The 26,394-nt window shown below is 37.4% G+C and overlaps 1 protein-coding gene across 7 annotated transcripts in view; it reads left to right on the forward strand.

Moving 5' to 3' along the window:
- The window catches only part of kiaa1549la (KIAA1549-like a), an 81,021-nt gene that overhangs the window by 21,408 nt on the left and 33,219 nt on the right, over positions 1–26,394 (forward strand). For 5 of the 7 annotated variants that reach the window (XM_053682210.1, XM_053682208.1, XM_053682211.1 and 2 more), the window contains exons 2-9: positions 5,748–6,077; positions 7,921–8,478; positions 11,815–11,930; positions 16,437–16,659; positions 19,505–19,638; positions 19,932–20,100; positions 22,729–22,788; positions 24,927–25,078. In XM_053682210.1, coding sequence (XP_053538185.1) covers positions 5,748–6,077; positions 7,921–8,478; positions 11,815–11,930; positions 16,437–16,659; positions 19,505–19,638; positions 19,932–20,100; positions 22,729–22,788; positions 24,927–25,078 — 1,742 coding nt within the window. Of the gene's footprint in view, positions 1–5,747; positions 6,078–6,175; positions 6,266–7,920; positions 8,479–11,814; positions 11,931–16,436; positions 16,660–19,504; positions 19,639–19,931; positions 20,101–22,728; positions 22,789–24,926; positions 25,079–26,394 lie in introns of those variants that run through there. The other 2 variants (XM_053682213.1, XM_053682212.1) reach the window with 2 other exon arrangements.

Below are 26,394 nucleotides of genomic sequence, written 5' to 3' on the forward strand. Positions count from 1 at the left end.
GAGAGGAAATCTGAGAACCCAAATAAAACTCAAGATCAGAGCAAAAGAAGACCAGGTGATGATTTTACAAACTTGAACTTTATGTACATAATAAGAATATCATTTCTATCCTTACTTATTTATGTCTATACCTCCTGCCCGCTGTACACATGCTTTAAACACTAATATACCTTCTCACAGACACAACACTTCTTATGTAACTGCAACAGTTGCATACAGCTTTGTCCACAGTAACTAAGTAAAGAATAAAACATGACATGGCATGCTGTTATAAGAAATAATCAACAACATCTGGTGCGATGCAAAGCAGAGGGCAGATTATTTTCTTAAAATAGCACCTGTCGTGTTTTATTCCACTTATACCACAGTGATTTACCAGTGATTGCATGTTTTATTCATAAAAGCATGACATGTCATACTTTCTATCTGTTTATAATTAAATGTAATGTTGTTAGTTTCTGTTATCACTCAATGCGCTGACACTGGAGACTCCTTCCATAAAATGTCCTCACAGAAAACTTACACATTTTTCTTTGTTTAATAACAACATGTGTGAATTAGCTGTTACTATAGATTTGCTAACATATTAATGTCAACCTGTGATTTTCAATTAGAGCTGACAATCTTTTTTTTCTTTTTCTTTTGACCAATCAGAATCAAGAATTCAGCAGCACTGTGGCATAGGTTTTAATAAACAGGTCAAGCACTCGTTCAATTTTGAGCTTATGAGCATTATTTCGAGGTATTACACCATGCATTTACATTACAATCTATTTATGAATGTAATAGTATTAAATCTGATAAACTAACTAACGTCTAAGTTTAGCCTCTTTAATTCTCAGTTTGTGTTTCAGAATAATGGACATATTTACAATTCTTTTTGATAGTATAGGATATTTACTTAATAAAACTTGCATCATATCTTAGGGGCTGCAAAGGAGAAGAGGCAGTTATTGTGGTAAGCACATATCCTGTATATCAGCCTCTGCTTGTCAGATTGGACTTTTTTTGTGCCTAAGGACACCTTATATAATACATAAATCCCAAACAGACCATTATTTCTTCATAGCTAAAATGCAAATCATATTGTGTCAGAGATGTGTCAAACCCTAAAAAGACAGTGTCACAGAAAATCCGTCTCTTATGTAACTAAAAATAGTATAAACCTTTGTCCATGGTGACTAACAGCAAGTCAGACTACTGAAGGCACAGCGGTGCTAGTCATCAGCAGGGATCATCAGCGATTTATCCTGTGTCTGCCCAGCCTATGCCTTGTGCTTCAACTTGTTAAACCTAATACTGTGATTTTTATAAACTAAACTTTAACTCGGCTTTTACTCTGACAGTTCAGCGGCTGTCTTCTCGACCAAAGTTACACGAAGCCACAGCCTGTAATTGCTGCATTTGATATATTTTTTTCACATCGCATTAAAATGACATTAATATTGCACTTTGAGATCTTTCTATCTGCAGTATAAAAAAAAAAGGATGATGAGAGTTGAGGGGCAATCGGCTGTGCATCAGGATTTTTAATCTTCTTGGTAGAACGAGGACACTGTAATCTTCGGTTGTGATTTAGGTAGGTACAAAGTGGTTCGGTCGATTTGGAATTTAATTGGAATTTTGCATAACTGATTAGAACTGAAAGCAAAAGAGCAATGCTTTTGATTAAAGCATCTCAAGTGGCTTGTCTCTGATGAAAGGCAGGTGGACTGTAGTCAATGCCCCATGAAGACTCAGTTAAAAGCAGATGGGTTCCTATGAATAGACATCCTGTTGGAATGGTGCAATGCCATGCCTAGCCTTTCCTGTACGGCCTTCTCGTGGACTTTTACTGGTTTTGGCCCATTACCCATCATTCCCCATCACCACCTGTCCCTATCCTGTTGACGTTCCAGGCCTTGCCATCTGACTGATCCTTAGTTACATCTGTATAGGATGAGCACTTCGTTCCCAAATTCTTGTTGTTCATGAGATCATTAGCAGGAATTTAATCAATTATGCAGTGTCCTTGATTATTTATAGATCAAGCCAGAGATCTGGATGCACCTTGATGTGTGGAAACAAGTCAGCCAATGGAAACACTCTGCTGTGCCTGGCAGTAGCTTTTGATTGGCTCAGCTCAGTGCCTCATTTGAAATCCATGACTGCTCCAGGAGCCATTAAAGTCTTTATAAATCTTCACCATGCCGGGGTCAGCATACTAAAACATCCTAGCTGCTGTAGTAATGCAGTCTCTAGGACACTGGCAGTGATGCTCTCCTGAGCCGAAGCGTATGCATGTGTGTGTTTCTTCTCTACTTCAGCATCACATTATTGCACGACCCCTGCCTTTCTCCTGCTGTCCCTTTCTCAGGAAACCCCATATGCTCGAACTGTCAGAGCAGGTGGCTGTCAGTTGGAAAAGAGGCTTTCAGCATGACCTGTGATAACATACCGACACATACTCGATACACCCACACACACACGCTGAAGACTTTTAATGCTAGCGTCTTGTTAGACCAAGGCTCCCGGTGAATTATTCATTTTTCCCGTTTCACGTTAGGGAAGAGAAAAATCACGCCATTTGCTGGTTTTGTCACCTCAGTGCTGGAGAGTCATTCAGAGATGATTAATACTGTGATTAATAGGCCTTCATTGCCTTTTACTTGATTCCTATCTTGAGGAGCATAACATTGACACAGTCCTGGGCTGCAGTGACTCGCTGACATTAATCACTAATTTTGTAGTGAGAGGATCACTGGAATATGATCCTTTTTCTCTTTCTATGTCTTTCAGCCACCGTAGAGGTGATTTTTAAAGTGCAGGATGACATTAAGACACTGTTTCAGGGCAATATGTGTGTGACTGCGTGTGACATTACACATTTTCTGCTGCGGTATATTATGACTGCTTGGCTGTCTTCCTCTATGACCTCAAAAAAACCAAACCCCCAGATTCACATTACTGTTTTCTTTCTTATTTTTCATCCCTGCCTATGATGACTCATGAGCTTTGCACAATGTTGCAGATTTATGCTGGTCATATTTTAAACTGCTCCACATTTCCATATGAGAGTCAGTCGTTTTTCATGGGAACATAAAAAAGTCTCAACTGTTCATCTCAGTCCTCATTAAAATGCTCAGTAAAACAAGTCAAGCATTATTTTATTTCATCATTTTAACATTATCATACTGCATACTTAAATTTTTATTCATACATTTAATTTAGAGTAATGTCAAGTTTACATACTTTTTGACAAAAAGACAAAAGACAAAGGTATTTAATTTATAGCAAGCAACAACACATTCAGTGTCTATGTACTATTGGATGGGATGCATTTCATCCCGAAATCCATCTGTTAAGTAATGTTGCCAGAGGTCGTCTAAAGTAACTATGAAATGATTCACATGAGATAAGTGATCTTTGTATTTTGGAAGTAGGGCTGGGCAGTACAGATAAAAAAAAATTATCACGATATAATGTTTCATATCATTTGGTATCAATAATTATTGATAAATTTGAATCTTTTTTAAACAAAGACCAGTAGAAAAAAAGATTGAATTTAACCACTGTGTTTTTAATTTACCCACTTTATTAAGGCAAACAACAAATATTTTTTAATTTTAACAGTCAAAAACAAAATAGAATTTAACAAATATCTTCTGTTATATCTTAAATGTGTCATGAGATGGGGGTTGAGATGGATGCAAGTGCAGATAAAAGTTTTATTAGAGATAGGCAAGCAAATCCAAATCAAAAGGCAAAGGCGTGGTAATAAACAGGCAACAGGTCAAGCGATTGGCAAAAGTCCATAAACGAGGCAAGACAGAATCAAATAACGAGGATGAGAACAGGATCAAAACTGTGGCACGGATATGAGGAATAAAGGCTTGGCACCATGTCGAAACTTATACTCAATACTTCTCAATGAACAATCAGTACGTTTACATGGACAACAATAATCCGATATTAACCCAACAATACTCTAAGAAACTACCATGTAAACAGCAATTATTGATTACCTTAATCCGACTAAAGTCATACTCGAAGTAAACACAAATCGAATTAAGACATGTGGAGTATTCCTATTTTAGTCGCATTATCGAAGCGCATTATAGACATGTAAACACCTTAAATCACACTATTAACGTTGCATGGGAGTTTTCACTGCATTTTGCAACAGGACACGTACACAGAGGGCAGTGCTCAACTGCTATATAGTAGGCTAAATATATGTATTTCAGCTACTATATAGTAGGTAAGTACGCGGTCTGGGACGCAGCCCATGGCTTCAAGCAGTCGTCTATTTACATGTATAGCATGACAAATAATTAACTGCACTTGAAGCATTCGTAAAATTACACCCAAAACTGTATACAGTACCCTAACGAAGACGAACTGTATGTTGATACGTGAAATTCTGGAGGGAACGTCGGACGGCGTGGAGCGGTGACGTAATGACGTGTGCCGTTAATCGATCTATGTTCTATAACATGTAAAACGGGGACATGAAAGGAGTATTCTAAAAGCGACTCACGTAAACACATTAATCACAATATTGTCTTATTCAGAATAAGGCCAATAATTAGATTACTGCTGTCCATGTAAACGTAGTCCGTGATACACGAGGGGTTTAAATCACAAATGTAATCAAGGGTGAAACACAAAACAGCTGAGAATAATGATGACACATAAGGGAAACTACCAATGACAGTACAGGGGCAGAGACAGGGCAGAAATCATAACAAAACACACGTGTCAATAGTCAATGTCACTGAAAACCCCGGAAGAGCGCGCTTTGAACTTCGAGCTTCGAGCTAGCATGAGGGGAAACCGTGACAATATGAAGATTAAATAAACAAGTGTTAAAGAAACTCTTGAACTTAAGAAATAAAATGTAATTTAAAAGGCAAACTTTGAGGGAGATCAACATCGCATTATAGCACAGAATGTGACTCGGGTTTGTGCTCAGCCTGTTAACCTAGCCTTGTATAAAACTTTCACTTTAACACTTACTTCTGGATAACACTGTGGTGTCTGCGTTGGACGAGTTGAGCTCCTGCTCTGAGAACACTCAGTGTCCTCCCCAGAGCCGACATTTTAACAGAAAACACAAAAAGCGGCAGAATGTCACATTTCTTGCTTGCTCGCTGTTCAGAGTCACACACACTGTACATGTTCGGAGCACTGCGCATGCGTACTACAAGTCTCTCACAGCTTGTTTCTCCGTACTTGGCTGGGGCATTTTTTTTTGCAAAGCCTACACACTACGGTGTTCTGATGTTGGTCAGACAAAAAGAAACTAAAAAAACTGCCACACTGGTGAACTGATCTCCTCGGCAGTCTCTGAACTCATTTTCGCGTGTGTTCTGATGTCACATGGCGATGACGCAACCGAACCCCACAGATACGCAACTTGTTATTGGCTGTTTGCTTAGCACACTCCTTTATCAAGGCATATGATAGGCTGTTTATGATCCAGGGCCGGCGAACGATTGAGGGTTGTTCATGCAGCCAAACATCATGTTTGTTTACATTTTATCGAGCATTATACCGAACATTTTTTCTATTGTTACCGATAAACGTGTACCGTCAATAACTACCAATACCGTTTTATCACCCAGCCCTATTTGGAAGTTATGAAAAGTGCTCGTTTTCTGAAATCTATAACAACATTTATGAGTCATTGAGCACAATCAGAAAAATCCTATTCATTACTGAGTATTTTGATGTATTACCTATTATCTCTGATTCTGTTTCTCCAGGTGAGGGCCAGATCGAAACATTGAATCGTTCTGCTACATCACCAATCCCCACTGGGTCTTCAAACATCTCCTCGTCTCTCTCTCCACTAGAAGAAGATGGAGATCTTCTCCTGCAGTCACACTCTGCACCAGCCGAGGCAGTGTCAAGCACCAGAGAGCAGGCTGTCTTCTCCTCCGTGCTGACAGTGAGGGCCAACTCGGACTCGCTGGTGCAATACCCGGCCTCTCCTCACGCAAACACTTACAATCTCACCAATCATAAAATCCAGGAGGATCCGCCGGCTAAAGCTCCGCAACCTCCAACCAAGAGTGCGCTAAGCACCGGCTCAGGTACAGAACCTGCAGCATGGATGTGATATAAATGTGTGTGTTTAATAGTGCTGCTGTATGTGTGAGGTTAACTGTGATCAAAATGGTTTTGTTCGCAGAAGTTTTGCTGACTTGATGTTGTCGTCTGTGCTTTTGTCCTCGTCGTGTCCATCATCGTGATCATCCTCATGCTTGAAAGTCCTTGTATGGTGATCACCCTTATCATTATCATCATGTGTTGACCTGTTCTCCTTTGTCATCGTGTATGAGTGTTCATAACACTCATAGTGCTCCCTCAGCCATTGACCTTTAAAGTCACAATCAGGAATTTTAATGATTTCTGTCAAGAACATATTTTATGTTCTTGATGCATATCTTATGGGGTCTATCAAGAACATATCTTAAAACACTGATTCTTGTTTATAGCATGACATAAATGCTCATTATCAAAACTCAGAACTTTTATGTATACCAAAAAGTCAAAAACAAATTATTTAAAAACATTCAACTGTAAATTCACCCAATGAAAGCTTGGTTTTTGTTGTTACCAGCTATTTGAAAATCCCTGTTTGTGACTATAAAATCTCCCCTTAAATTATTTTCAAACCTGTCTTGCTTGCCTGTTATTGAATGTTGAGAAGAAGAAAATAACATTTTGAACTGCTAAATAAGAAATACAATAATTAGGGGCAATAATTAGATTGCAATTTTTGATTTATTAAAGAACGACACATCAAACTTTTCCCCATTTATAATTTCATTTAATGTTGTTGAACATCCATGAAACAAGTTGGTTACTCTGTTATGACTTATGTTATACAGCTATAAACACTCATTGACTTACTAGATTTTCTTTTTTTCCTTTCTATTGAGATTATTAAGATAAAAAACTCAGCTTTTTGTTATGTTACAAATAAGTCCTCTACCCTGAAGACGTTTACATGGCAGAAAAACAGCGCTGACATTGGAGACTCCTTCCATGAATGTAAAATAAACTTCTCCTACAGAAAGCCTTACCATATCAATGATTAAACATTACTTTGTAAAATAACAGCACGTTTTCATAAATTGTGTAGCGCAGGGGTGTCCAATCTAATCCGGAAAGGGCTGGTGTGGATGCAGTTTTCATTCCAACCAAGCAGAAGCCACACCTGTCTATAGCAAGCCAAGATCAACTGATTAAACAGGTGGAATCAGGTGTGGCTCCTGCTTGGTTGGAATGAAAACCTGCACCCACACCGGCCCTTTGCGGATAAGACTGGACACCCCTGGTGTAGAGTGTCCAATTTAAGAGGCCACTGATAACTGCCTGTTGCTATAGAAACGATATCATATTAGAATGAGTGCATTAATATAAATCTGTGAATTGTCTTGTAGCCAGAACTATTGTCAAAGCTGTCTTTATGGAAAATTAATCAACATTTTCTGACCTATCTCATTTGTGAATTCAACAGTGTTGTAAAATGGAATTATTAAGGGTTCTTTGGATAGTTAAGGATTCTTAGCTTACTAAAAGCTTAGTGAAACACTCCACTGTAAAGTTCTACATAGAAACCAGACCCATAGAGACCCTCAATCGGAAGGACAACAGAAGAACCCTTGAGAACCAATAAAGGTTCTAGGTTTGACGTTTTTTTTTTTTTTTTTTAACAAATAGCAGCAATGATATCTGGTTTTGAAACAGAATAACCAATAAGATCCATTTTCAGGATTGCGTAACTTTGAGTTGAGTAAAAACAAAATAAATACATTTCAGAGAGCCTGTAGCAGCTCAGAATACCTTCTCTTTTAGGATGATACAATGACAAAATGTAAACTTCATGTGTTTTCAATGAACATCCAAACAACTGTTGTCTTCTTTCAGAAGAGGCTCCTTCTATGAACCCAGGCCTTCCCACGGCACCTGGTACCTCCATCTTACCACTGGAGGAGACAGAACCTGCTCGCACAGATCATGTGACCAGCTCAGTCTCCACCTCCACCTTGCTATCCAATAGTACATCTCCAGGAACAGAAAAAGTTGGGAAAACCTCAATCGAACACCCCAACCCTGACACTGTGACCAGTGACAGTCTCCAGCTCACCACGGTGACCACCACCATGACCACACCCTCAACTGTGACTGACATGACTGTGACTCCTCCCAGTACGAGTCCCATGACCACAGAGGTTCTTACCACAAAAGCACCACCCACGACTACCACTGAAACTACAACGATTGTGACGGAGCCTCCGACAACACCGACGACTACAACTACCACAACAACAACAACGACTACGACAACCACACCAACAACAACGACTACAACGACTCAAAGCTCCACTGTAGCTACATCTAGAAGCACCACTACCAAGCAGAGCACCACCACTGAGAGCTCACCTCCATCCTGCAACATCACGGAGAGGCTGTTGGTCCGAACGGGTGAGTCCAGTCCCTCAGTTCTCGCTTCAATTTCAAAGCAGCAAGGCAAGCTTCATCATTAGCCTCAATTTCTCAGTTACTAGGATACTGATTTACTTTAAGATAAGCATTTTTGTTTGTTGTGTCCTATATTATATTTTGATTTTTATTTCTTTTGGGATCTTTTTTTTTTTGAAGTTGAAAAGATGCTATATCATCTATTTCTCCAACCTACTACTTTTCCCTCTCTACTTTCTCCTTTACTCTTTCATCTCTCCAAATATCTCTCTGCACTTCTCATGCTTTATATTCCTCTCACTATCCCCTCCCCTCTCTCTCTCTCCTTATCTGCCTTTCTGTATTTTTCTCTCAGTCTGTTTATGCACCCCACCTCTTTATCTCACTCTTATTCCCTTGTTGCTTTTCCCACTCTCTTTCTCTGTCATTCTTCCTATCTCTCTTTTTCTCCTTCTGTAGCTCTATCTTTTGTTACTGCAAATTTGTGCATGTTTACTGATCTGTAACTTATTTGCATAATTTAATAACATGCCATAGAAAATGTATTGTATTTATTTGTACTTTCATGAAAGGTTTTCCCTCTAAAATGACTACAGGAAAAAACAAGGTGCTTATTAGCATGTATTAACAGGACTTAAGAGGGTTTGTGAAATTTGGCCTTTTCCTATATTTAGGTGCTTGTTTGTTTTTTAAGTTACACTGAGAAAAAAGTTTAATCTGTACACGGAGCAGCATCTTAAGTTTGGCAGTAATAAGAATCCGACCTTTTTCACAAGCAGTTCAAAGTCAGTGAATTTGTCACCTAAGGAATGTCACATAAGGAGCCGCCATAATTGGCCAGAGCTGCAAACTAATGCTGTTTAGTCAACTTGAAGATAGAATTAACACATTTATCTTTGGATTTTATTAGTAATGGATAGACAATTGGGGGTGTGCTGTTATAGGAAAATTATGAGCGATGGGGTGACATGGGCCTCGTGCGAAATGGAGTTACTGTTACCACCCCAAAGGTGATAATTTTTCTATAACAGCATGTCCCAAATGTCCCTGTGAATGAGCTGTTACTACAAATAATAATTTATTAGAACAAGCACATTAACAAAAACCTGTGATTTGTCTTGTAGCCGGAACTACTGTCAGAGCTGCTATTATAGAAAAGTAATCTTCTAAACACCTTCTAACCAATCAGATTTGAGAATTCAACAGCACTGTTGTATAATATTCAGTTTTACACGAGCCGATTCCAGTTACATTAACATGGGAGCAACAAATGACAAAACCCTGATAACATAAAAAGACATCACAAGTATGGTTGAGAAGCAACATCTATGATTTGACACTCAAATGTGTCAACTAATGAATTTTAATGAACATCAGAGGGTCTGCTAATAAATATTAATGACTAGTGTGCAGTCTCAGTTGAAGAAACAGCAGTTTATTAAATAAATATACATAGACTTCATTTTCAGAGTAAAAATTCTGATTAGGTCCTGATGAAACCAAACAGACTAAGTGACTATTATCAGTCAGAAAAAAACCCACATTTACTAAATAGAGTGTATAAAATACACCTAGAGTTTTTAACTTCTGAGACCATGGCTGTGTCTGATTGGCTGAGTCAGAAATTGTCACACATTAACATTATTTTTAGTTCCATAGGAAAAAGATGTATGTTTCTCATACATATATGAGTTGCAGTGATGTTCTGGAAATAAAATGGAAATTTGTGCAGCTTTCAGGATAGCCAGTCTGATGAGGATGTTATAAATTATTTCTTGAGTGCACATTCTTGGGTGCAAGCAACAGTAAGGAGGCACCAGTATACACTTGACACAGGGTTGATCTTTATTCTGTGCACATGAGCCAAGCACCATCATCCATCCCACAGTCCTCTGGCACTGGTGTTTAAATGGCTGGTGGATAAGACAGAGGAAAAAATATGGAGGAGGACGTGAAGTGAGGCATGGTGCTATCATGACCTTTATCACACCGACATGCAGGAAGAAAGGGGCCCAAGCACTTTCACACAGTCAAAGCAGTAAAAAAAAACCTCAAGCAAAGTAAAAGTGAAGAAAATGGCTTACAAGCATTAATCCTGTACATGGGTGGAAAAAGTAAAGAGAAATTATACTATAGTGAGACTTTAGATAATGAGTCAAAATCTTATTCCATTAAAACTGAAAGTATTCAAACAGTTTACTTAATTGAAAGTTAAAATGTTGCCAATTTTAAGCGTGGACAAGTATTAAAATGTAATTGTTTTTAAATTAAGACACAGCAGATGAAAAATTGGCACAATTCTTGATATTTTTTCTACATTGATTGGATTCTTTAAACTGAAATACAAATAAAATGCATGACAGCTCATTCTATGCTGAATGCATTCATGTATACTATATCATACAGCCATTTGCTAGATGTGAGAAAAAGTGACCTTCAAGCCTCTTTGAAGGTCTAAATAAAAATGTAAGAAGTGAAACATAAGGTTTTTTTTGTTTAATGTAATTAAGGAGGAATACAAGTATTAAATTTCAGAAATGCTCAGGTAATATAGAAATACTTCAAAATAATATTTAAATATAGTAACAAAGTACAATTACTCTTATGTTCCATCCCTAACCTTGTATGATTCATTGATGCATGTTTGCAATGATTGTAATGATGTAATGTAATGATTCACTTTCTTATGCTAAAAAAATCCACACCGTAATAGTTTTAATATACTGTATGTTGTGTGATAAGTCATCATTGTGCTTTTTGTTTACCTTGAAGGTGGTGGGATTCGATCCCAAAAAGAGTTGATTCACTGATTCAAAGGCATTGAAAATGAAAAGTAAAGCCAAAGCGTTGGAGTAAATTCTACACACCCCAAATGATTTGCTTTTGCAAATACACAACACGCAAAATGAATTTAGCTTCCAAGTGTTTTTTTTTTTTTTTGACAGCTAATGGATATTGGCATTTATTTTGAAGTTGACTGTTGGAATTGAACAATAATCTCCCTGTGATTCAGACCATTGGCCTGTTGGTTACACTGACCTACAGTATAGTGCGCAAAAATAGTTACAGAATAGCGTCACTTGCTTTTTTGGTGTCTGATTCGGTATAAGCACTTCATAATATTCTCATACCTGATAAATGTCAGTAATGTATTGTAGTTAGTTATCTATTATTTATTTGAGTTTTATAGCAGTATTTATTAAAATGCTGAAATATTAAGATACTTCAATAATCAAAATAATTCAATAAATTTAACAATAGAAAAAGGTTGATTGTGAGCAGCATCTTATGTGTGTGTGTGTGTGTGTGTGTGTGTGTGTGTGTGTGATCCTCCTCCAGTTCTGTCTATCCAGATGAAGAGGAATTATCTGGAGAGTGGACTGAGGCAGAGCTTGGTGAAAGGCCTAACCCTGGCACTTCAGAAGGCTTTTAACGATTCCAAGGTCCACATCCAGGTAATTTAATGTACCATTTAGCATTTTTTTTCTTGTGAAATCGACACTGAGGAGAGCACAGGGAAAGGAACACTAAATAAAATAATTAAACGAACGTCCATGAATGATTTTGTTGCCATTGGAAACTGCCTAATATCCTAATATGTATGTGTACCTAATATGCACATCCTGTAATCCAGAGCTTTCTATTTCAAACAAAACATCATTTCACGTTTGCAACAGATTCCCAATCAGTTCTTCAATCAAACACAGAGTCTGATGGATATTTGGATTTGTATCACCACTGAACCATGGGAATTGTAGTTTTGCGATGAAGTGTATGGTGGGTGGTGTGTAGGCAGTGGCGTGGGAAGTGTTTGTGTTGCACACACTGTCTTCTCCACATTGTGTGAGAACATGTAGAGCAATTTCCTCTCTTTGTAAGCATCTGGGAATCATTGTGTAAAGCTTTGTGTAAACCGGCATCTTCTCACATTCGAAGGGTGTTTTCTCACCTATTAGGCTTTGCTGAATCAAAATCAGAGGGAAATTGATACTTGTGGTCCATTGTATTCTATTCGAATTTCACACCATACAGTTTGAAAAGGACCAGGAAAAGAAAAGTGATAGAAGGCTAAAAAAAAGTGCTCATTAAGGGTTCTTGGATAGTTTTGACTTTTAAATATTTTATACTTGTAACCTCTTCTGAAAGGAAAATCTTCAGCTGTAGGGATCCACATTGAACCATTAGGTGTTTCCACAGAGGAATCGACTGGAGAACCCTTTAAGGTGCTAGATGGAGCACGTTTTTTGAGTTTACAAATAAAATAAAAAATGTGCCAATTATAAAAGCACTTATAATTGTAAGTAGTCCAAGTATGATTAAAGATCATCTACCAATCACAGAGAATGCAGAGCCAGGGCTTAATAATAACTAGATAATGAAATAATAGTTTCAATAAATATTAAAGTGCTAAAATGGTTCCCAGAATTTATTCCTTGTGTAGATATTCAGAATACTTCTGCACTCCAGTTCTACCATCTTGCACTCAATTAACTTAATTATCTGGCATGTCAAAAATGTATTTCGGCAAACCATAATACATATAGTCACTCAATGTTTTCTCTCTTTTGAAGTTATTAAGTCATAAAAAAGCAGAAACTCCTCTGTCCTGAAGACTTACCCGCATCTGAAAAGTTACAGCTTTACCTCTGACTGTTACAAAGCACGCACGAGCATTAGAGACTCCTTCCATAAATCTAAAAAACGGCCATGCCTGAATAGCAATCGGAAAACAAAGGCTGAGAATTGTCACTGTTGTTAAGTTAGGAGTGAGTCTTGGTAATGTAACTCATCATGTGGTGGAGTTTGTAGTCAGCTAATACTAATTGGATTGAGAAAACTTGCTGTTATGTAACAAAGAAAAAAGTAGAATCATTGATATGTTGAAACTTTTTTTAGGAGACATTTATTTAATATCAGCGCTTTATAATATTCATGATGTTTTCCACCATGAGAAAGCCTTTAGGACAGACGAATTTGTGCTTTGTGGTGTTTTGGTAAAATAACACGCTACGTTTTTGTTTAAAAAAATAAAATAATGAATGTCAAGAGGTGGGGGCATGGTGGTTTAGTGGTTAGTATGTTTGCCGTGCACCTCCAGGGCCGAGGGTTTGAATCTGCCCTGTGTATGCAGATTTTGCATGTTCTCCTCATGCTTCAGGGTTTTCCTCTGGGTACTCCAGTTTTGTCCCCCAGTATAAAGATGTGCATTGTAGGCTGATTGGCACTTCCAAAATGTCCATAGTGCGTGAATGAGTGTGTGAATGTGCCCTGTGATGGGTTGACACCCACCCTGTCCAGGGTGTCCCTCGCCTTGTGACCCTTGTTCCCTGGGATAGGCTGCAGCTCCCCCGGCACCCTGTGTTGGATAAGCAGTACAGAAAATGGACAATGTCAAGCGAGAGAGAGAAAAAAGACTGGGCTGGTGTAGGAACGACTATTTATAGCTGCTATAATGTGATAAGAGGAACAAGCTTTTTGATGTTCTGTGGCATTGAATGTAACTATAAATTGATAGCATTGTTCATTAATAAATAAAACATTTTAATCGTTGGCAAATAACTGTGATATAAGAGGAATAAAACACTTCAGAATGTGTAGTTATAGGAAAATAATCCACTTTGGGGTAGTTACCCTAACTCTGTAACTCTGCCAAGTTTAGTTATTTATTAACTTTATTAACATTACACTTATCAAAGTTAATGAAGTCTAACAACCTCAGCTTTGTTATTATTGCACCAATTCATCCATATGACTGTTTTAAAGTCTTGTTGTGATTTAAAACTGTATAAGATCATTAATAGTCAACAAACTTTTATGCTTTGTAAAATCCTCTCGTCTTGTGTTATTCAGCATAGCTTTAAGGAACACTGGGACATTGAACTGAATGGCGATGAACATTTGAACAGATCCCGAGTGAGGAATTGTTTTCTTGCTATCTGTAATTATCAGGAAAAAGGGAAATGCGCTATATAATGGTAAACGAGTGTGACATTGAAGATTGTTGTTATTGCTGGTTGAAGAGAGTGTCAGTGTCTGTTCTACCCACCACACGAGTGACTCAACCCGAGAATTAGAGCTGTCTGCTATCGGAGAACACTGCTCCTGGAGCTGTCTGTTTGTCTCTCGCCCACGCTTTCTTCTCTCTCTCGCTCTCTCTCTCTCTCTCTTTACCAATCTCTCCTTATCTATTTTTTGTATTCTCTCTATCCATTTCTGCCTGTTTCTACATCCTGTCTCTGTATCTCACTCTTTTGCCTTTCAAGCTCTACTTTTCTTCTCTTTTTCTTCTCTCTCTCTCTCTCTCGCTCTCTTTCTTTTATCAGTTTCTACATCTCCTTCTGCATCTCTCTTGATTTCCCTTCTCCTCACATCTTTCCCTTTTTCCATGACGTTAAATTCCTCCTCTCTTTATATCTGTCTATCTCCATCTCTCTTACTTGCTCTTTCTCTCACTATTCCTTCCTCCTCTCTCCTTATTTACTTTTCTGTATTTTTTATCAGTCTGTGTATGCATCCGTCTTCTATATCTTACTCTTTTTCCATGCTGCATGGCTCTCTTTCTGCCTTTCTCCCTATCTCTTCTTAACCAGCCTCCCGTGTCTTCCTTACTCCCTCCTCCCATCTCTCTTTCTCTTTCTCTGCATCTTCCCTCTCCATTTTTCTCTTTCTCACACTTTCTTGTTACTCACGTCTTCCTCTCTACCTCTTTCCGTAACCCTCCCTTTTGATCAGTATTTTTTCCTCTCTTTTTTCTTTCTCTCGTTTCTTTCATCCTCTCTTTCTATGCTTACCTATGTACAGATGTATGTATGTAGAACTTCTTTTTCCTCTCTTCTCTGTCTCTATTTCTACACTATTTCTGTCACTTTCTTATAATTTCCTCCCAGACTCACCTTTTTACTTTTGCTAAACAAACTGTGTTACACAGATAAACACAAATGTGGCCTCTTGCAGCTATACATAAGAGCAAATAAATCCTACGCAAATATATTTGAATACATAAGTAAGGGAATAAACGCTTGGGGTATGTTTTTATAGGAATACAATCAATGATAGGGTGGATGTGATGCAGCACAAAGTAAAGTAGAGTTACTGTTACCACCCTGAATTGATAATTTTCTTATAACAGCATGCCCTGAAGTGCTTTATTCCTCTTATACCTCAGATTATTCCCTCAGGAACAGCTTTTTTTTTTTTCTCACGTGAAAAAAAGCTTAGACTGATAGAGACTGGTTCCAATTATTTTAGCGTGATTCAGACTGATTTAGACTGTTTTGGAGCGATTTAGAATGTTTAAAAAATCATTAAGATTTGTTCAGACTGATTCAGGCTGTTTCAGTGTGATTCAGACTCATACACCGTGTTTCAGTCTGATTCATACTATTTCAAACAGTCTAACTGTTTGAAACTGATTCAGACTGATTCAGAATGATGCGACTGGTTTAGACCAATTTTGAGTGATTCAGACTGATTTAGATTTATTCAAACTAATTTAGACTGGTTCAGGCTGATTCATATGGACTCAATATGATTTATGCATGTTCAGTCTAATTCACACTGCTTGAAATTGATTCAAAATTTTTTGGACTGAATCAGAATGATTTGGAATTGTTTGGACTGGTTCAGACAATTTCAGACAAATTCATACTGTTTCTGACGGTTTCTGACTGTTTCTGACTGATTCAGAGTGATTCTGACTGTTTCAGACTGATTCAGACTGTTTCTGACTGATTCAAAGTGATTCAGACTGTTTCTTACTGATGCAGACTGTTTCTGACTGATTCAGACTGATTCAGACTGTGTCTGACTGATTCAAAGTGATTCAGACTGTTTCTGACTGATTCAGACTGTTTCAGACTGATAGAGTGGTTCAGACTGATTCACACAACTGCAGAAGCACAAGCTGAGCTCACCTACCCACTGACGCTGTATGTAGCACTAATTTTGTGTGTTTGTCTCAGCTGGAGCGTGATGTGTGCACAACCTCCAATGTCACTCTGGGATATTACGTCATGAGTGAGAAAACAGTGTACATGTCGACGGCGGTGGTGGAGACTCTGACCTCCCATGGCTTCGATAAGCTCCTGAGTGACCTCAGACAGCATGCACCTGTGGTGTTGGCCGTCCCGGTCCCCGTAGCTTCCTGGCAGTCCGCTCCAGGCATCCACCTGCAGATCAAAACGGGTGAGACTGCACATTCTGTTGGTGATAGATTGTATACTGTGTGTGTGAGATGAATGTTGTTGGTGCTTGGGCTTTATCAGAAAATTGAGGGTTATACAAAAAACATTACAGCGGATTCAAAACTGGTAGAATTCCCCACAAAATGCTATATTATTATATTACATATTGCTATATGATTATAGCAGTAATATTGAGATTTGAGGTTTCTTTCCATGCCTATAGTAACACTTAGTGGACCAAGCATTACATTGTAATCTGTATTTGGGTGGCTGTGGCTAAGTTGGTAGAGCGGGTTGTCCACTACTTCACATGCCGAAGTGTCCTTGGACCAGACACTGAACCCCAAGTTGCTCCCGATGGCAAGCTAGCACCTTGCATGGCAGCTTTGCTCCCATTGGTGTGTGAATGGATGAATGAGTGTTATATAAGTGCAGACCATTTACCTTTTATTTCAGTCTCATTTTTGTTAAACAATATTGTTAAATTAAAAACGATTCTTAATACTAACATACAGTATTACAACGCAAATTACCTGGCTAATGTTATATGAAATGTTTTCAGATCACCTAAAGCACCTAGTTGTAGGAACTCCCACTGACAAAGAAATGATCAGTCTATAATTTTAATGGTAGATTTATTTGAACAGTGAGAGACAGAATAACAACAAGAAAATCCAGAAAAACGCATGTCAAAAATGTTATAAATTGATTTGCATTTTAATGAGGGAAATAAGTATTTGACCCCCTCTCAATCAGAAAGATTTCTGGCTCCCAGGTGTCTTTTATACAGGTAACGAGCTGAGATCAGGAGCACACTCTTAAAGGGAGTGCTCCTAATCACAGCTTGTTACCTGTATAAAAGACACCTGTCCACAGAAGCAATCAATCAATCAGATTCCTAACTCTCCACCATGGCCAAGACCAAAGAGCTCTCCAAGGATGTCAGGGACAAGATTGTAGACCTACACAAGTCTGGAATGGGCTACAAGACCATTGCCAAGCAGCTTGGTGAGAAGGTGACAACAGTTGGAGCGATTATTCTCAAATGGAAGAAACACAAAGAACTGTCAATCTCCCTCGGCCTGGGGCTAAATGCAAGATCTCACCTCGTGGAGTTGCAATGATCATGAGAACAGTGAGGAATCAGCCCAGAAATACACGATAGGATCTTGTCAATGATCTCAAGGCAGCTGGGACCATAGTCACCAAGAAAACAATTGGTAACACACTACGCCGTGAAGGACTGAAATTCTGCAGCGCCCGCAAGGTCCCCCTGCTCAAGAAAGCACATATACATGCCCGTCTGAAGTTTGCCAATGAACATCTGAATGATTCAGAGGACAACTGGGTGAAAGTGTTGTGGTCAGATGAGACCAAAGCTCTTTGGCATCAACTCAACTCGCCGTGTTTGGAGGAGGAGGAATGCTGCCTATGACCCCAAGAACATCAAACATGGAGGTAGAAACATTATGCTTTGGGGGTGTTTTTCTGCTAAGGGGACAGGACAACTTCACCGCATCAAAGGGACGATGGACGGAGCCATGTACCGTCAAATCTTGGGTGAGAACCTCGTTCCCTCAGCCAGGGCATTGAAAATGGCTCGTGGATGGGTATTCCAGCATGACAATGACCCAAAACACACGGCCAAGGCAACAAAGGAGTGGCTCAAGAAGAAGCACATTAAGGTCCTGGAGTGGCCTAGCCAGTCTCCAGCCCTTAATCCCATAGAAAATCTATGGAGGGAGCTGAAGGTTCGAGTTGCCAAACGTCAGCCTCGAAACCTTAATGACTTGGAGAAGATCTGCAAAGAGGAGTGGGACAAAATCCCTCCTGAGATGTGTGCAAACCTGGTGGCCAACTACAAGAAACATCTGACCTCTGTGATTGCCAACAAGGGTTTTGCCACCAAGTACTAAGTCATGTTTTGCATTTATCCAAATAAATCTACCATTATAATTATAGACTGATCATTTCTTTGTCAGTGGGCAAACGTACAAAATCAGCAGGGGATCAAATACTTTTTTCCCTCACTGTACATGGCTAGAATTATTATCGTGTGTGCATGTGTTCATACAGATTCACATTTCATAACATTTCTGATAAATTCACCACGACAACTTTAAACATACTCTCTTAAATGAGAAATGCGGCAAACCTGAAGAGCGCACACACAAGGTCACCTAGTGTTCAGCTATTTTCAGTTTTTTTGTGTGATGTTCTCCAAAGAAATCTCTGCTCAGCAGTAGAGCAGTGGCAGGGTTTCAGAGATTCTCCTGTGCCTTTTTGATGAATCAGGAAAACTCAAAGGTACATGGATAAAAAGTACAAAAATAAATTGCACCGAAGAGTTCACCTAGAGCTCACAAAGCCCACAATTCTCCATCATGAAGACTTTCCCATGCTGAAAAACTTACAGCTTTATGTCTGACTATAACAAAAGACTGACACTGCAGACTCCTTCCAAAGATGCTAACATCTTCTTACAGACATCACATTGTTTTGTTTATTAACATCATGTTTTTGAATACTATTTTTTGTTACTATAGAAGCAATAAATCATTATAGTGAATGTATAAATATTAATATAAACCTGTTACTTGCAGCCAGCTCTACTGTCAGAGCTGCAGTTATAGAAACGGAATCAACACCTTCTGACCAATCAGATTTAATCAGTCAGAGTGACTGTGGTATAGATATTATTAAGCTACATTGCTAGATCTTTATGTTTAATAATTAATGTAGAAATATATGTCTATTGTACACTATTGCATATTCAGAAAAGTTTCAGTCATGAAGCATTTTTTCACTGTTATGATTGTTAACAACCTGAATGTGTCCTGGATCAGTTCTCAGGTTTGTGAGTCCGACAGACAACATCAAGTCATGTGGATTTATCCAGATCATGGAGCAGCGCTTGGTAAACGTGTTCTCTGAAGCTCAGGAGAAAGCGGAAGACTCTTATGGAAATCTTTCAGTTGAGGTACTTTATATATATATATATATGCACATATACAAAGAGACACAAATAAATAGAAACACATACACACTATACACACACACAAACACACACACACACACACACACACACACATATATATATATATATATATATATATATATATATATATATATATATATATATATATATATATATATATATTATAGTGTGTGTGTGTGTTCATATGATCATGTCTATGTGTTTCTGGCTCTTGTGTTGCTGGTATGTGTGTGTGTTCACTATTGCTGTATGTGTGTGCGTTTGTGTGTGGGCAGATTCTAAACACCTATCAGACAGGAAACTCTCTGGCCGTATCGTTGGTGTATGTGGTGTGGAACGGCAGTGTGGCGCTGAACGGCACCGTGGCGAGCGCGCTAATTAACCAGCTGAGTGCGGAGCTGGTCGGATATTTCCTCTTCTTCCCCCCCATGATCATCGCTGAGCGTGAGTAACACATTTACATTCATTTCCACAGTTATCAAAGAGCAGTACAAACCTGTCAGATTGTATTTCTCACACACAAGTCCTAAAGGAATGAAAGGAATTCAAATTGGCACGATTCTCCATTTACAATAAAGGTAGTTTAAACATTTCATACATGTTTTGTGTCTGACTTTTGCTTCTTTATTTGAAGCTATGAGACTAATATACGAAGCTAGCACCTAAAGTCTTACCTAAAATGTTTTTTAAAAGAAAATGGTGCAAATTATATTTCATGCTTAAGCATTTCTTTAATATAAATAATAAACATGTGTTTTTATTATCTGAATGCAGCAGGGATGAAAATGCAAGTACATATTACTTACATATTACTTACATGCAATACGCTCATAAAAATTTATGTAACGATTTGCATGGATCTTTTTAAGTATTCCCATATTAACTGCGCTCTACACAGACTAACACAACTAGTTTGTGTACTAATAAAATGATTTTCTTCAGGTAAATTGAGTTGAACCAACTTAGTATTCATTGTTAAAGCAAAATAAGTCAGGATTCTTCTTATTACAAGGCGAACACATTACCACCACACTTCTCAGGAGCTAGTGTAAATAGTTTTTTGGTTTCACTCAGAAAATGTTAACTTAGATTTAAGTAGCATCTGTTTTTTTAACATTTTAGTTTGTACATAGGTTGTGAGAATTGGTTAGCTGACTGACCCAGGTTGAACGCTCAGTGTGTATGAAACTAAAAGCACCAAATTTTCAATATAAATCATTGTTTAAAAAATGGTGCATTTAGAAAGGACGACAACATATACAGTTGTAGCTGTAGCAATTACAATTTTTGCCCCTCTTGCTACAGCAATACAGGAGACACCTCAAAACTATGCTTTTCTGCTTACTCAGCTTACTCTTAGAACAAATGAAAATAAAATTCTGCCAGCTGAAAAGCCAATACACCGAAGGAGAAATTATGTAGTATGTGAAAGGCAAACTGTGGTTACTTTCAGACTTCATTTAGGTGAACTTGGACTTCATTCTTGTGAGCCAATAGAGACCAAGAAAGCGGGACTTCTCTAGGATTTAAAAAAGAAACAATGAAGGCGCTGCTAATAGAGTGCTGCAAGAATGACGTATTTTTGTAGGCCAACCCGGAAGTTAGTATCACCCTGGTACCCTCGATATGAAGCCAATAGGATTTTTCCATTGGCTTTTGGATTATTGCAGAAAATAAGCTCTGTGATTTTGTTCATCAAAAGATAATCTTCACAATTAAACACAACTTTTATGAATTTTGAAGCCTAAATACAATCGCCAACGGTCGCCAATCAATCAATCGCCAACAAACTACACCATGGTCGCATGACTTCAGCGTCACCACCACTAAGCTTTACAGCACTATAATTAAAAACAAACAAACAAACAAAAAACACTACAATTGGAAAATACTATAAATTGTTTAATCTACAAGTTGGAAAGTTTGATTTGAATAGTTTGCAAGAATGCCAATATAAACACAATGAGGCTGTAGTAGATGAGTTTTCCTGTTTGGCGTGCCAGTCCCATTTAGCTACTTGTTAGCAACTGCCTTTTTCAAGACATGTAAAAACTTGAAACAATGACCAAATCAAAATGAATAAAAAATTATCAGTTGGGTATTAGTGATGTATTTTATGTTGGAGAATAGAACATGGAAATATCTTGAGCTTGTGTTAACCACAGACCTTATTACAGGCATTTAACAAAAACCCATTCAAGGATTCATTTTTGCAGCACTCCATTAGCGGCTACATAAAACTTTTACTTAGCTATTTATGTATGTATATATTTATTTATTTATTGCTATTGCTTCTTGTAAATTTTTGGACAAACTACATCCCTATATTCTCTCCAAAATCAAAACGTGAAAAGGGTTAACTGCAGACATTTCTGTTTTTATCAGACTTTCTCTCAGTATACTGGTGGTTCAAAGATTGCATGGTAGGATGTGATGTTAATATTTAATTTCTTTCAGTATGTAGGCTGTGATGATTTTAATTTGTTTTATGTTATTATATGGAGTATTTTGTGCTCCTTCTTGAACTCTCATGTTTTTGATTTGTTTGATATTTGCCTTTCAGGTGAATAATAAAACTAAAATCTTTTTGGTCTATTTTTTTGGCAAAATAATACATACAAATAGGATAAAATATTTTCAAGTTGGTTGAACTCATTGTTTGAACTGAATGCCACAAACTTGTACTTGCTGATTTTGAGCTTTATTTACAGGAAGAATATATTTAGATTACAGTTTCATAGAAAGACTTCTCAAACTGTGAAAATAACTTGGCTTAGTTAAAAAGACATATTCTTAATTAATACTGAGTAAAAATCTATATTTTTGTTAAATGATGAATGAAACACATTCAGACTCAGTGTTGTTTGCCAGTGTTGGTTGGTAATTAAATTTACTGCAGCAGAGCAATAACTGCCAAGATTGTGCTTATTGTGGCTCTAGTGTTAATCAGATTTGCACGTCGATCTAACGATCTCTGCTGGTGGATATTTGATTAGAATTTTTTTTTAATACACAGTACTGTATGTTTGATTAAGGATCATTTTCAATTCATCTGTTATGTGTCTGTTTCAGCGCTCGAATACCACAACCTAAATACCTCAGTGGCCACCAGGGAATACTGGGTAATCACAGGTAACTTCATTCCCACTCCAGATTCCACATCCTGTGTAGTTTGATTACCGTACTTTCCTATTAGCATATGACAGAGCAACAGTCATTTCCTACAAGAGTGCTGCAATTCAGGTGACTACAGAAAGTCATTTGTATGCAAATTGTTTATGATGCATCTGGTTCCTGTGAAGCTCACCTCAATTGTGCTTGGATTTGATTTAAAGCAATAGTTCGGCTAAAAATAAAGTTAACATAATTTCCCTCTCAGCTTAAATGTCGTCAATTAGTTAGGATGTTCTTGCTGTCCAGAACTAGATTCTTTATTTTTGTACCAAAGCTACAAGGTTAAAATAAGAGAGGCTTAGATTATCCCTGTGCTTCAGTTGCTAATCTATGAACTGTTCCTGTAATCATAAAGACTGTCCTGTGCTCCTCCCAGAACTCTTATTCACAATGCATTCATATTGAAAATGCTTTCAGTACACTCAGTACTGTTTCTCTTTAGTCTTATACACCTGTATGCCGTAATGATTTATAATCTCACAATCCGGTGTCACAAGATGAGGAAGGGTTCCTTTTTGAATCTGGTTTCTGTCACGGTTTCATCACCTCAAGGAGATTTTCCTCAGGACTGCCAACTCTGGCTATCTCTGGTATCGAAAAATCTAAATCTAGTTTTCTGTGAAGATGCTTTTCAACAATTACTATTTTTTCAGTATAAAAAATATATATACTATATAAAAAGACATTGTTGTCTCAGTAACACCATTCATGAAACAGGTATAAAACAGGTATCAAATATATATATATATATATATATATATATATATATATATATATATATATATATATACACACTAATTAATGTTACCTAATAACCCAATAATATAAAACAATGAATTACACCTTCAGAATTTAGGCCATACCTCCTATCTGAATCTCCTGCCGTTGCGGTGTGAAGTATCTTCATCCATTTTTATAGATAACGGTGTCATACAGAGTCTTTTTTTGAGGCAATGAACAGTGACACAGTCTGAGATGAGGATGTGATTATGTAGGCATGCAGTTTGAATGATAATAAACCAGTAGCTGTAAGCTTCTTTTACTTGTCATAGTTCCATAATTATTTTAGTGTCATAGTTCCAGGACAAAGTTAGAGATGTAAACTTCAGACATGTCCTCAATTATTGAGTATATTCAAGATAGGGGGAAAAATTGCTGCATTTTTGGCCAAATCATTATTTTTTAAGATACTGAAAGATAAATTTGTACAGTACAGATGAAGCACAACAGTTGTGAGAAGTTTAACAAGCTTTGATGATGCTAAATAAATATCAGTCAAAATAAATCTAATTTCCCTCTAAACATACAGCTAGCCAATTTTCAAGCAGGAATTCATGTTAAGATATTACCTATTAACTATTTGTAATTAAATCATGTTCAAAATAGTAAAAAGACTATAAAAGGACATTTAAAACGCAAGGAAAATAAATAATAAAGAGCTTAATTGTTTTGCATACTACTATTAATTAGATTATTAATTAGATAGATACTATTAATGTGAACTTTGGGTTATGCTGCTTGATTTATTTCCAACATAAAGAGAATTTTTTTCTTGAAAAGTAATGATATATTATTGAACGCCTACTAATTCCAAACTAAATCCTGTTTCACTATTTCACTACTTTCTATTAAAACCTGGTCAAATCAATAATTCAGTATGTGATTTATTAGTGTTGGAGGAATTTCTACAATATTCCCAGACACTGTTCCATTATCAATGTCCCTTAATGTAAAAAAGACAGGAAGGTAAAGCTGACATATGAATTAACAGGATTACAGTAGATTATTAGAGTGCAATAAATTTCTCTTTTTTTTTTTTTTTTTAAATACAGAGCTCTGATGCCAGGGGTGTAGCCTGCACACAGAGTCAGACTGAATAATGTGAGAAAAACAAATTGGAAATTGAAAATTCCATCTTGTCTCTGTGCACACATGCTTTCTGTCTCGCTCTTTCTCTCTTTTATCACTGTCAGCATGGAAGAATGAGCTTTCGCAAGGTCGGCCTGGCTGTGATTGCAGTTTCTGGTTGTAGAGCGAAAGAAGGAGAACTTTGTCCTCTTTGTCCTCATTTTCCCTTTGATTTTTCTCTCTCACAGTAATTCAGGATGTTGACAGTTCCTCGCTGGAAGGCAGTTATCAGAGCTTTGCTAGTCTGATGGAGCAGCGTTTAGCTGAGCTCTTTCTTGTTGCTGGCCGGCACGGTGTCCGGATCAAACGAGCCACCACCGTCGGTGGATACACTGTACAGGTAGATTTATCATGTGCTCCTTTGTGAATGCATGATTTTGTACATCTAAATGGACTTTTAGCCATGTGTTGGGCTAGAGTAAGTTTTATGCAGAAATAATCTCATAGTAGTTTATATTATAACAGGGCTGCAACTATTCACGATTATGATTATTTTCATAATCGAGTAATCATAAGTTGTTTTTTTTGGAGGGGGGTCATTCAGTACCATTTTTTAGTTTATTCAAAATAGAATCCACAAACTGACTGTTACAACTATAAACACACTTATATAAAACTTATAAAATTATACAACTTTAAAAGTTAATATAATATATAAGTATTTGTGCATTATTTTAATGGATGCACAAAAAAGCAACGATAATTAAACTACAGTCCTAAATTAAAAATAAAATCTCACTTTCAATGCACCTCATGGTTTCTGTTACTCACTGCCTTTAGACATATTATTTTACTTCCATTTACTTTTGATCGTACCATTTTAATTAGACATTGCAGATCTTACTTGCACTATGCAGCGAGTGAGGAGCAACACGGCCTCGTTACTAATAGATCACTTCCGTTATAATAAACATCAGAATTTACACTGCAAGCACGCAAATACAGCATATAATGACAATAAACTGTAAGTAAACAAAATCTTTTAAGCAACTCGCACCAGTTTCCCCAAGCCCATGCACACAGTGGAGCAGTTTGGATATAAATATGTTTGTGCTTGTGCATCACTGTCATGCTTCTATGCTTCACAAGCACATGTTGCATGCTTACATGCTGCAGTCTTCTTTGCTGCATTTAATATATAATGCCCCCCTGCCTTACGCCTCTTTCAGATGGTGACTGAGGTCATGTTAGGTATAAATGGTAACATACACAGTAAACAAGAAATTTATTTTCGTCATACAGTATACTGTATATTTCTGTCTACTGTATACTCTCCTGTAAGTTCCCCATTATAATCACAGCATGTAAGCTCTACTATGAAGCTCTAAAAGTCAGCAATAGGAGAATGGCATAGTATGACGTTAAAACATGAATGGCAGCTACAAATATGGGCGTGGCAATGGTAAAACATAAATACTAATGGACAGAAAAATATCCTAATTATGTCAATATGGACATACTGCACAGTGAAGAGTTTAGTATTTACTTTCCTATTTATTGTATATTTCAAATGTATATTTTATTCTTGCCTGTGATGAGAGGAGTGACAATAAATGCTACTTGACTTGATTTGACTTGAATTGTGTGACATGACTTTGACTCAACTGACTTTGACTTGGCTTGGCTTTGAATTGACTTTGTCTTTGACCTTGACTT

Source organism: Ictalurus punctatus, chromosome 8, assembly GCF_001660625.3.
Source record: "Ictalurus punctatus breed USDA103 chromosome 8, Coco_2.0, whole genome shotgun sequence".
NCBI classification, from domain to species: domain Eukaryota; kingdom Metazoa; phylum Chordata; class Actinopteri; order Siluriformes; family Ictaluridae; genus Ictalurus; species Ictalurus punctatus.